Source organism: Carlito syrichta, unplaced genomic scaffold (genome assembly GCF_000164805.1).
Source record: "Carlito syrichta isolate Samal-C Ts95f unplaced genomic scaffold, Tarsius_syrichta-2.0.1 Scaffold304637, whole genome shotgun sequence".
Classification (NCBI taxonomy): Eukaryota; Metazoa; Chordata; class Mammalia; order Primates; family Tarsiidae; genus Carlito; species Carlito syrichta.
The window spans coordinates 113167-126206 of record NW_007248733.1 but is presented as its reverse complement, the minus strand read 5'-3'; the positions used below and the strand labels follow the sequence as shown (position 1 = coordinate 126206).

The following is a 13040-nucleotide window of genomic DNA, read 5'->3' as shown; positions in this document are numbered from 1 at the left end:
GGAAGGCTGAGGCGGAAGGATCGCCAGAGCCCAGCAGGTCGAGGCTGTGGTGGCCGGGAGTGGCCACTGCACTCCAGTCTGGGTGACAGAGTGAGACTACAACTCAAAAAAAAAAAAAAGAGAGACGAAAACTAACAAAAAAATACAAGGAGATATTAACAAATCCACCATCACAGAGAGAAATTTTGACATTTTTCTCAGTAACTAAAAGATGCCTCTAAAGATGTGACACAGAGGAAAAAATAAAATTAAACAAACAAAAAAAGATGAAGCAGAAAAAAAAATGAATAGGAAAACAAGGAGTCAATATTTATATAAATAAATTAATTAATTGAAAGGGTTATGAGGAATCAAGTATTTATATAGTTTCAAAGTACTTCTCAAAATATTTATTTATCACAATGGGAAAAAGTAAGTCTACTTGGAGATACCACTTAAGTGAGGTGCATCACCAATAATGGTACAATATTAAAATTATGCACTGCCTGACAGAATTCAATGAGAAGAAAACAGCTGGGATAGAATTCAATGAGAAGAACACTGCTGGGATTTTTCTGCCAAAGATGTGAAACCTGACTTTAATCATGAAAGAATAGCAGATCAACTCAAAAACAAGGAACATTCTACAAAATCACTGGCCGGAAATTTTCAAAAGTGTAAATAAAGATCATGAAAGTAAGAAAAGATTGAGGAACTGCTCCACAATGAAGGAGACTAAAAAGACACAATACTAAATGCAATGGCATAGATAACATGTGGTTCTGAACTGGATCTCTTTGCTATAATAGGTGCTATTGCGACAACAGCTAAAACTTGAATGGAGTCTCAGATGGTACCAACATAGCAATGTATAATTCCTGATTTTGATGATCATACTGTGGTTATGTAAGAGAATGTTCTTCTTTGTTTTAAATATACATTAAAGGATTCAGGGATGGCAGTGCATCATGTTGTCAATTCATTCTCAAATGATTCACCAAGAAGAATTCTACAAACTTTCTTGCCACTTTTCTGTGAGTAGGAGACTGTTAAAAATACAGGCTGCATGCAGTGGCTCATGCCTGTAATCCCAGCACTTCAGGAGGCCGAGGCAGAAGAATCACTTGAACTCACAAGTTCAAGACCAGCCTGGGCAACATTGTGAGACCTAGTCTCCACAAAAAAAAATTTTTTAATTAACCAGGTATGGTGGCACATGCCTGTAGTCCCAGCTACTCAAGAGGCTGAGTCAGGACAGCCTGAGTCCAAAAGGTCAAGGCTGCGGTGAGCCATGATCACACCACTGCACTCCAACCTGGGCAGCAGAATGAGACCATATGTATATGTATATGTATGTATGTATATGACAGCTGGGAGCAGTGGCATTGTTCCAGGTATTCAGGAGGCATGGTCCCAGGACGATGCTTGAGACCTGGAGTTTGGGGCTGCAGTGTGCTATGACCACATCAGTGAATAGCCACTGTCTCCAGCCTGGGCAACATAGCAAGATCCAAACACTAAAAATAAGAAAATAAAATATGGATATATAGATATATATATAGATACAGATATATATAGATATAGATATATAGATATGCATATGTGTGTGTGTATGTCTACATGTATATCATAAAGACAAGATGTACTGAACATTCATGTAACTGACTACTGCGATCTTAAATATATACTTCTAAGCCGGGCTCGGTGGCTCAGCCTGTAATCCCGCGCCTTTGGGAGGCTGAGGTGAGTAGATTGCCTGAGCCCGCGGGTTCGAGACATGCCTGGGCAGCGAGTCCTCATCTCTACAATAAATCAAAAAATTAGCTGGGCGTGGTAGTGCGCGCCTATAATTCCGGCTACTTGGAAGGCTGAGGCGGAAGGATCGCCGGAGCCCAGCAGTTCGAGGCTGCGGTGGCCGGGAGCGGCTACTGCACTCCAGTCTGGGTGACAGAGTGAGACTCCAACTCAAAAAAATAAATAAATATATATATACATACACACACTTCTATGGAAGAGAAAATACAAAATATTCCTAACTCATTTTATGAATTTTAAAATCAAATCAAAGACAGTATGAGAACTGAAAACTAAATTTCACTTATAAACATAAATATGAAACTTCTAAACAAAATATTAACAAAATGACTCTGGCAACGCAGAAGAAAAAGAACCACTCCAGGAACTCAAGGATGGCTTAACACTAGGAAATACATTAATAACAGTACATTCATACATCAAGAACAAAAAACCATGGCTAATTCAATAGATCCAGACAAAACATTTAATAAAATCTAATAATGATTCATGGTTAAAAATTCTTAGAAAACAAGAAACAAAAGGAAAATTTCCTTAACTTGATAAAGAATATTTACTAAAACCCAAAAGAAAATACCATACTTATTGGAAAACTGTTAGAAGCATTCCCTTAAGATCAAGAACATGACAATGATGTCTGCTTTCACTGCTTCTAATCCATGCTGTATTCAGGTCCTATCAATGCATTAAGACAAGTAAAACAAGTAAGAGGAAGATCAGAATAAAAGAAACAAAATGCCATTATTCACAAATAACACTACTATCTACATGGAAAATCTAAGAGAATCTGCACTCAAATTATTAGAATTAAGAAAAGAGGTAGGTAAGATTGCTGGATAAAATATCAAACACAAAAAATTACTGTGCTAAAAAGTAACAAAAGGTAATTTTTTCTTTTTCTTTTTCTTTTTCTTTTTCTTTCTTTTTTTTCAAGACAAGGTCTTGCTATGTTGTCCAGATTGGTCTTGAACCCCTGAACCCAAGCAATCCTCTTACCTCAACCTTCCCAGTATCTGGAACTATAGGTGCACACCATTGCACAAAAGTAAATTTTTTAAAGTTGTTTTCTAACAAACAAAAAAAATCAAACACTAACATAACTGAGATGAAAAAGAGCAAGGTAAGAGTATCAAGTTATTGAGTTACCAAGACTTGCAAGACTAAAAACTATAGAAAAAGGTATTGTAATACTGGTGCAGAAATAGGCCAAACAGACCGATGGAACAAAAGAAAGAAGCTAAAAGCAAGTCAGCACATATAAAACATTGAACATACAAAAGAGATAGATTTGTTGATTTGTGGAAAAACAATGGCATATGTAATAAAGTGTTGACATTACCTATCCATACACAAAAAAATAAATTAGAACCATACTTCAAGCCATACATGAAAATTAATTAAAGGTAGATTAGCAATCTAAATGTTGAAAGGAAAATACATATTTTTATCTCAAAATGCAGAAGATACAAAAAGTACATCCTGATAGGAAGGAAAGATGATAAATTAAATTACATTAAAATGTAAAACTTCTGTGCATCAAGTCATCAAAAAAGAATGAAAAGATCTCACCACCTGAATAAAAATATCTGCAAAGTATATAACCAGCAAAGCATTTGTATCCAGAATATATAAAGAACTTCTACAGTCAATAAGAAAAAGACTAAGAGTCCAACACAAAGGAAAAAATACAGACAGGCACTTCTTTAGTGAAATCCAAGCAGCTAGTAAACAGCAAAAAGATATTCAATCTCAGTTTTAAAGAAAATGAAACAAGCTCCATCATTTTCATCCCTAACTACTCTTAGTATATGGTGTATTAAAATGACATAAGAATTATTACAGAATTCGTCTTATTTCCACCAGAATATTTATGATCTTGCTTCAGTTTGATAAACAGTTGGCTGCAAAATTAGCACTATGTTTTTTAAGTGCTATTCAAAATAAACAGAACATAAAGAAAAATACTTCTATTTTTTTTCCTGTAGAGAATTCTGCCCTAAGATGCAAAAATAAGTCTAGAAAGTCAGAAACTAATTTTATAGCCCAACATTTAACTGCACCATTGGGTATATATTTTTCTGAATCTAAACTTCTACATCGAATTTTTTACATATTTTCAGTAATGCCAGGTGGCATAACATTACAAAGTCTTTTTAAAATATGTTGCAAGACCTTCTAAAAGTATCTCAATGTTTTCCTATGGTCTTTTCTTCGTGTCCTATTGCCAAGACAGCTTTCCAGTGCAACTGTTTTTTTTTAAATCACACACAAGCAATGAGCTAAAGTATGGTTTAATTTTGTTTTATTTATTTGATTTGCTTTACTACACTCAGAAAAGGCTTGAAGAGATGAAATTAGCTTAAAGTTATGCAAAATGACAGTACCTCACAATGCTGGCGAGAAGCTTGAATTTCACATTCATATTTGTTCTTTACAGATTCTAAGCAGAGCTCTCTATAGATTCCTGCAACCAAACACAATTACTCTGATTATGTTAGCAATAAAGAGTTCCATTTTCACCTCCCTACAGGAACTCTGTCCTCACTATATTTTATAAGATGAATCAAGAAGAAATTGACAAGGGATTCTAACTTGATCTTCAAAAAATAAAAATAAAAAAGGCTTATTTAAAATATACATCAAAAAAGACTAGAAACTAAGAGTTTAGGAGATAGAAAAGAAACTACACTGTTAATTTTTGTTCTTACCCCTAAAGAATATTCCTAAATGCTTGATAGAGAATTATCAAAATGACAATAACACTTTTTCCTATGAAAAATAATCTCTCAGCTTTCTCAGAATCGAAACAGAAACAACAAATCCTGGTTTCATCAATCATACATATGCAAAGTAATAAATGGATACTATATCCCATCAAAGCCGCTATTTTTTAACTATTGTTTATTTTCAGAGTCCAAAGCTTTCATAAAGATTAAATGCACAAACTGATATAACAAAATCCATAATGTTTGGAGTACTCTTGATGGGGCTTTACCTAGAGGACCCAAGATAGCTTAAGTTACAGGTATCAAGTCAATAGTATAAATTAGGTAATAAGGTCATGCAAATATGCCACTAAAAGAATGGCAAGCAAACAGCTCTAGATGTGTATTCTAAATGTGTATATTATAGGAAAGAGCAACACATTCACACACACTACTCCTTGCAAAATCCAAAAGTATAAGAGGACACAGAATAGAAAAGGAAATAATGGACTCCACTAATATTTCCTAATAATCTAGTTAGCATGAAAGAATATCAAAGAAAATGAGGGACATTTTCACTTTTAAAGATATGCTAAGTCAATATGCAAAGGCAGCAGTTAAGTATCATATCATTTACATAATATTTCACACTCAAGAATAAAATTTGATTTAAGGAAAGTTTTGTACAAAAAGAATTTATTATCAACAATGCCTTAGGTATGATTTAATGGATACATGAGAGGCAACGACAGTTCCATAAAAGAAATACAATCAGTACCTCCACTAACTAAAACTCAGTTTTTACTTTGACTATGCATATTCCTGGACTATAAGTGCTAGGACACAATACTGAGGCTTCATCCTGGTTACAAACCAAAGATTGAAAAGTTTACCTGTATAAAGATTTATTCATTTATTTATAGCCACAAATGAGAAATCAAACTTATCAAAATAAAAAAGAATCATCAAATTATCTGGCTAAAGATTAATTGCCTTTCTATAATATCCTGATCAAACATTTAAAAAAGTTAAAAAGTTAAAAATATCCTATTACTCTTACAGATGAAAAATACCAAGAGTACTTAAATTAAACTTTATCTAATAGGGAATTAAACTATGATAGTAACAGTATCACTTAATGAAAGTATGATTTCTCATTGTTTCACAACATGTGGAAGCATCTTCTCAAACAACACGGTAAACAACTTGAGGGTTTTTTGTTGTTGTTCTTAATCCCTCACAGCAGCAGAGAAAAACAAGAGGCATTTTACAAATTACTGTGGTCTGACTGATAGTAAAATATTCTGGTCAATGTAAATACATGTGCAATCCAATCAACCACAAACACTTACTGGACAAATACCTTTTAAAACTATTAAAGAGTTTTCATTCTACTATTTGGAGAAGATGTTTCACTTTCCTACCTGCTACCTTTGTACGAATTTGCATATTTTCCTGTAAAGTTGCCAGTGGTTCCAAATATTCTGGTGCTTTTCCAGCTATGACTTCTTGTAGTTTTGCATCCACTTGACTTAATCGTTCTTTATAAAGTCTTAACAAAGCAAAAATTAAGATGTTAATTTACACATTCCAACAAAGGTTAACCATTTGGCATTTCTATACATTATTTCTTCCTAATATTCATATTCCAGTAACTTATCAAATGTTTGTTTGCCTTGACTTCAAATGAAGAGCTCAATTACATTACTTGACTTTATGTACATAATCACAAAATAGGTATCTGTCCATCATCTTTTATCACTGTTGCTCTCTAATGCTTAACTCACAATGCAAAGAAAATCGAAATAACTACTTTTTGGCACTCTCAACTTTTGCTTTTGTTTTAATTGCAGAATAAATGAATTCTAACAGAAAAGGTCACTGAAACACAAAGCTGAAAAGCAACAAAAATCTTTTTGAATAGATATAGACATTACTAGCTGTCAAAATAAATAATTCCCTGGCTTCTCTCTAACTTTTCCAAAAAGGAGTCAATATTACTATACTCAGCCTGCTTAATTTTTTAAAAAGAACAAAGAGAAAAGTAGAGTGATGAAGGTAAAACCATCAGCTTTGTGATCTGGAATACCCATTACATTTCACTTGCAAATGAGGAAGCTATAACAAAGTTAGTTGCTCAATGGACAAGGAATAAAAGATAGGAGAGGGTCCCTGTTGCCCTAGTTATGAGTTCACCTACAAATAGTCTAATTTGCCAGCTGTCACACTTCAGTTTGATTATCAAAGACAGAGTATGAGATAACTCCGAGTTTATTTTTGGCAATAATCCTGCAGAACAGAACTAACTTTGAACAGAAAAGTCTTTATATAGGTTGAGTATCTCTTACCTGAAATGCTTAGGACCAGAAGTATTTTGGATTTCAGCTTTTTTCCGATTTTGGAATATTCACATTATATTTACCCATTGAGCATCCCTAATCTGAAAATCTGAAATGCGAAATGCTCCAATGACCATTTTCTTGGAACATCATGTTGGTGCTCAAAAAGTTCAGATTTTAGAGCATTTTGGATTTCAAATTTTTGGATTTGGGATGATCAACCTCTTTTGGCAAGCTTTATTACAGGTACTTCTAATCTTAGTTTTATGTCATTTTAAGGATGCCCTAAAAAGTTCAAAGCAGAATTAACAAATTAAGATCGTTTTGTAAAATTTTTTTGGTCATTTATTACTTTTATCATAGACAAAGAAATTGTCATATGTCAAAAGGATGGTATATAGTAAATTCCAAGAAAAACCCCTGATTATGCTTATAGGTGTTAGTATAACTAGTCAACTTTTGAAAGCATTATGGTACCTGGCCCTTATATAAACACTTGCATCACATACACAAAAATACAGTGAGTAATACATTTAGCGCTTGGCCCCATGTGGGGCATTGTGAAGAATCTACTGTTGGTGTGTCTGGCTATTTTGTTACCCTTTGTGGACGTGCTTGTGTAGGAACATCTGGGCATGTACAGAAAATATATTTTGCAGGTGAAGGGGACTGGGAGGGTTTTCCCCTCTTGGGAACACTGAATAAACTATGTGTTGGGATTTTGCGTGTGACCCATTACATGAATTTTCCACTTGTGCCATCATATTGGCTCTCAAAAGGTTTCAGATTTTGGAGAATTTTGGATTTTCACATTGGGACTGCTCAACCTATAAAAGTACAGAGTCACTACAATCCATTCTTTGAAAATTTCCATCACCCCAAAATATTTCTTTGAGTCCATTTATAGTCGATTGCCATTCTCATTGCTAGCCTGCTTTCTATCCTAAACAAATGTATCTTTAGGATGTTTTATATAAATAAAATCATCCAATTTATAGTAATCTGCATCTATCTTCTTTCGCTTAGCATAATTTTTCAGTTCATCCATATTATAGCGTATATCAATATTCCTTTTGTTACATAGTATTCTATTGTATAAATGTACCATTTTTGTTATGTTCTCACCAATTAATGGACATTTGTGTTGTTTCTAGTTTAATATAACTTGTTTGCTAGTTCTGTTTGTTTTATTGTGGATTTCTTAGGATTTCCTACTGTAGAATTACATCATCTGCAGTTAGGACAGTTATTTTATCATTTCTAATCTGGGACTTTAATTTCTCATTTCTTTTTTGTTTCTTGTACTTCTAGTATAGTGTTAAGTAAAAGTAGCAAGAGCAGACATCCTTGCATTATTCCTGATTTTAGGGAGAAAGCAATCAATCTTTCATCATTATATATGATTTTAAGCTTAGTTTTTTTGTAGATGCCGGTTATCAAATTGAGAAAATTCTCTTCTATTACTAGTTCATTGAAAGTGTTTAATGATGAATGCGCATTATATTTTGTTAAATGCTTTTTCTACATCTATTGATACAGTCATTGTCAGTGTCATTAGTGGTTTTGTCATTTACGCTATTAATATCATATATTTCACTAATTAATTTTCAAAAGTTAAACTGGTCTTCCATTCCTCAAGTAAATCCCACGTGGTTACTGTTTTAGTACTTATATATCGCCAAGGATTCAGATTGCCTTTATGTTTATAAGGAATATTGCTCTGTAGAGTTTTGTTGTTGTTGTTATGTCTGTCTCTGGCTTTAATATCCAGATAATCATAGATTATCTGAATGTCATAGACAAGTTAGAAAGGGGTCCCTCCTCCTTTATTCTCTGAAAGAGGTTTGGAATGAATGGTAATATTTTTCTTTTTAAAATATTTGAGAAGATCCAAAAGTGAAATCCTTTATACCCGGACTCTGTAATATTTATAATCATTATTTCATTTTTTAGTTGTTATAGGTTTATTTAGAGTTCATATTTCTCTTTGAATCTGTTTTGCATCTATCCCATGTTCTCTCAACTCACGGGGATCCATTCTTGTCCAAGAGTTCTAGCATTATAAAGAGGGGAAAAAACTCAGTATCTAAAAGGCACCCACCACAGGCTGGACAAATAGCTAAAAATTTTGCATAATGCTCACCCTATCCTCATAGTAGATAATAAGGAAGCTATTATCCCCTTCTAATCAATTAAGAAAGTCTGGAATCAGAGAATACACTCTTTCTTTTCCACCACATTTTCTCGAAAATAATGTGCCTTAGTGGAAGTAACACAGAAGTACTTGGAGGAAGAAAGCCTGTTTTAGTTTATCAATTTTGATAAACTATGGGCAAATCAATTAGCTTCTCTGAGAACTAATTTTCTCACAAGTAAAATGAAGATAAGACTATTTCTCTTCCAACCTTACAGAGTAGTTGCAAGAAGCAATCTAAATAATGCATATGAAAATATGTAATGTACAAACTACCCAGTGTAAGACAAACAATTACCTTGCCAGATACAGAATCTTTGGAAAATATTCTACTTTATTCTCAAATTTTAAAAATGCTATCTTAATCCAATTATTTAGCAAAGGAATGAGTGAAGCAGATTAGGATACAGCAACCCAGGAAAATATTTTAACACCAAGATCCAAATCGAAATTTTTTACTTTTATTTTATTTTTTTGAGTCGGTGTCTCACTCTGTCACCCAGGCTGGAATGCAATGGCACGCTTATGGCCACTGCAGCCTCAGCCTATTGGGCTCAGGTGATCCTTCCACCTCAGCCTTCCAAGTAGCTGGAACTACAGCCTTCCAAGTAGCTGGAATTACACCACACCTGGCTAATTTTTTTGATTTATTGTAGAGATGAGGTCTCGCCAAGTTGCCCAGGCTGGTCTCAAACCAGTGAGCTCAGGCAATCCTCTCACCTCAGTCTCCCAAAGTGCTGGGATTATAGGAATGAGCCACCGAGCCAAGTCCCAATTAGAAATATTATACCCTACTCTCCCCATCCCAAAAAATCCTGCCTCTAAACCACCAATTTAGTTAATAAGGTTTTCATCAGACAACCAATAGTTGAAGCCTCTTTCAAATCAGTCACAAAAGGGAAAACAGTTGACACTGAATGTAATTGATCTTGTGGTAGTATACATGTGACAAAGGTGAGATTCAGTGAAGATGACTTTCCAAAGTCACTACTTACTGATCTTTGAGATCGGTAAACTGTTTTTCAAGATTAGACATTTCATCTAAACATTCCATTCTTCTTCTTTCACAGTCTTCATCATCCATTTCTGTTAATAAAAATGCAAATACAAAAAATATAATTAACTTTATATTTTAATATATCTGAATGTTAATTCAAATAGAAAAAAACTGTAAAATGAAGGCAAGACCTGCATTAAGCCTTAAGAGAAAATAAGCAACATTTATCCAAAATAATTTTCACTACACAATTAGCCTAAAATATAGATGAGTTAAAACTACAGTATTCTCTAGACTCTCCTATTTTTATTTATTTTGAAATCATTATAAAGGACTGACTACAAGCTATGACTATAAGTAATTCACTTTTGGTTTGTTTTCCACCAACTCACCAGAATTTAGCACCAAAATGATTGTGTTCTTTAAAGGCTAACATGGCTCAGAAACACTTTGGGAATTATTTCAGAAACGCTCACTTTGCTAATTTACCAGTCACATAAAAAAGAAAACTAATCTCATTATATTTACCACAGGATATCTTGGTCTGCCACTGTCATGCTTCTATTGTTCCCTCTCCCCAAATTACTACTGTCAGCCAGTGAGAAAGAAGCAAATGAGGAGAAAAAAAGCAAACTTTTTAAAGAAAGCAACTATTAATTACCAGGTCTGTCCTATATTCACATCTTCTATTTTGATACAATATATTCAATGCATCAAAATAACTGAAGCACAAAATGATCTGCATCTTGCTCTTCGCCAAATAAAGGTCAAACTATGAGAGTTAAATTATGTTCCATTATAGCAAAGAAGAATATGATTCATTTTTTTTTTTTTTTTTTTTTTTTTTTTTTTTTTTTTTTTTCTGAGTTGGAGTTTCACTCGGTCGCCCAGACTGGAGTGCAGTGGCCGCTCCCGGCCACCGCAGCCTCGACCTGCTGGGCTCCGGCGATCCTTCCGCCTCAGCCTTCCAAGTAGCTGGAATTACAGGCATGCGCTACCACGCCCGGCTGATTTTTTGATTTATTGTAGAGATGAGGTCTCGCTGCCCAGGCGGGTCTCGAACCCGCGGGCTTAGGCAATCCACTCACCTCAGCCTCCCAAAGGCGCGGGATTACAGGCTGAGCCACCGAGCCCGGCTCTGATTCATTTTTTTAACTTTTCTAAAACAAATTAAAAATATGTCTGGTCCTCGAGAGCTTACTCTTTGACTATTTAAAACTTGAATCATTTCCCAAGTTCTCTGGATCGTAGAGGTTTTTCTGTAGCCTTAGGATCTGCTCAGTACCAAGGTTTGACATGCAAGACATATGGTAGAATACAGATGCTTTTACAAGATACAAAACTGCAAATTATATTTAAACAATTTCTTTGCACTTAAAAAATATGCCTTGTAGTTCAAATTACTATCACATTCTTCACAAATTAAGTTGTCCATTATATCCTGGGATGGAATAATAAGTTAAAAATCACAACAGTCAACAACAAAACTATAGGGGTTGAATTTTAACAAATGGATATAATTTTGTGAGATCCTGGCCCCCATCATAAAAGCAAGAACATTTGAAGACAAAATGCTTTACAGATCTAGGAAACACATTCACACACAATCTAGATGCTGTTCTTTCTCTACCGTTCCCATGTTTGAAATCTCACCTACTTTCATGGATAAGCAGATGACTTCCAAATTAGTTTCCATTCCATCCAGTGCCACATTTCCATCTGTCAGCTGAGCATTCTCACTTAAATAAACCACTGGCACCTCGAAAGCAATATGTCTAAAACAAACAGCTAGCTTTTCTATTTTAGTTGACGCTACCACCATTCTCCTTCTATCTGGGTTTTTCTATTACCTTCACTCCTAAACTTGCATTCATCAATCCTGTTTTGTGCTTTCTTTGAAATATTTCACACCTTTACCTTCCTTTTCCTTTCCTAGCTCAAGTCCTTCTCCCAACGAAACTGGTTTTCTCACTCTTTTGAACAAGCCTTAAGCTCTGGACCTTGCAACTTTTCTTACCTTCCTCCCCCTATAGGAACATCCACCACCCCAACCCAAATTCTATTCATTCTTCAAGATAATTAAGGTAATCCCAGTCTTCAGCCAGCCTTTGCTAACCACCCACCTCTGAAGAGATTTCCTCTGAATTTCTACAGCATTGTTTAGCTAAGCACTCATTGACAATTTAATCAAGTTTTGACTTACGACACCTCTTTGATTGAGACAAGATCATAACTATGTATTTACCTCACATTGAGTAGTACCCAGTGCTGCACAAAGAAGACGCTCATAAATATTTTGGGGTGGCTGATTTGTTGATTGAAATTATATCCCTTCAAGGAGATTTGCTTTGAAAGGGAAACATTAAGAGAGGGCGTCCGGGTGGATACTAGGCAGTCATCAATGTTTCCTTTACACGATCAGATCAGGCCAAGACAAAGAAGTCAGTCTCATCCCCAATAAATGGCCAGAAAGAATATAACCCAGGCAACCACAAATCCATTTCATTTTGGAATAATCTTTCCAAAAAGTTCGCAAAATGTCTTTGCGACGTTCATCTGCCCTCCCTCCGCCACACCCCCCAAAAAGAATCTAAGCCCAACGTTCTCAGATTGAAGAGAAGACCTGGAAAATCTCAACACTGCCCAAAACCAGCCAATTTATAAGCATATGGAGATTCGAAATCAGCCCTAGTGTCAGTCTCCTCTCCGTCTCGAAAACTTCAGGGAGCTACTGTGAACGGGACAGCTCCCAAGTCAGCCCCGAAAGAGCACCGGTGGAAAGCGCTGACTGAGAAGCTGAGGCTAATTCGTTTTACGCAGACCCAGGACCGATACAAATTCACCCTCGGCCACGGCAACCCACCCACGCCGAGCAACAAGGGTTGCAAAGGTGAAAAGCCAGAGTAAGAAGTCGGTGGTCCGGGAAGAGGAGGCATTTCGCGAATCCCCCAGACACGCTGCGGGGCGTTCCCGCCGGGTGCGTAGCCCCAGGCATCGCCGGGCGGTCCCCA

At 35.4% G+C, this 13040-nt stretch overlaps 1 protein-coding gene across 3 annotated transcripts in view; it reads right to left on the bottom strand.

Moving 5' to 3' along the window:
• The window catches only part of BRMS1L (breast cancer metastasis-suppressor 1 like), a 35697-nt gene that overhangs the window by 22177 nt on the left and 480 nt on the right, over positions 1–13040 (bottom strand). For 2 of the 3 annotated variants that reach the window (XM_008060510.1, XM_008060511.1), the window contains exons 2-4: positions 10028–10118; positions 5924–6051; positions 4179–4258 (exon numbers count right to left, since the gene is read on the bottom strand). In XM_008060510.1, the coding sequence (XP_008058701.1) occupies positions 4179–4258; positions 5924–6051; positions 10028–10118 (299 nt within the window). Of the gene's footprint in view, positions 1–4178; positions 4259–5923; positions 6052–10027; positions 10119–10690; positions 10802–13040 lie in introns of all 3 variants that reach the window. The other variant, XM_021713625.1, reaches the window with a different exon arrangement.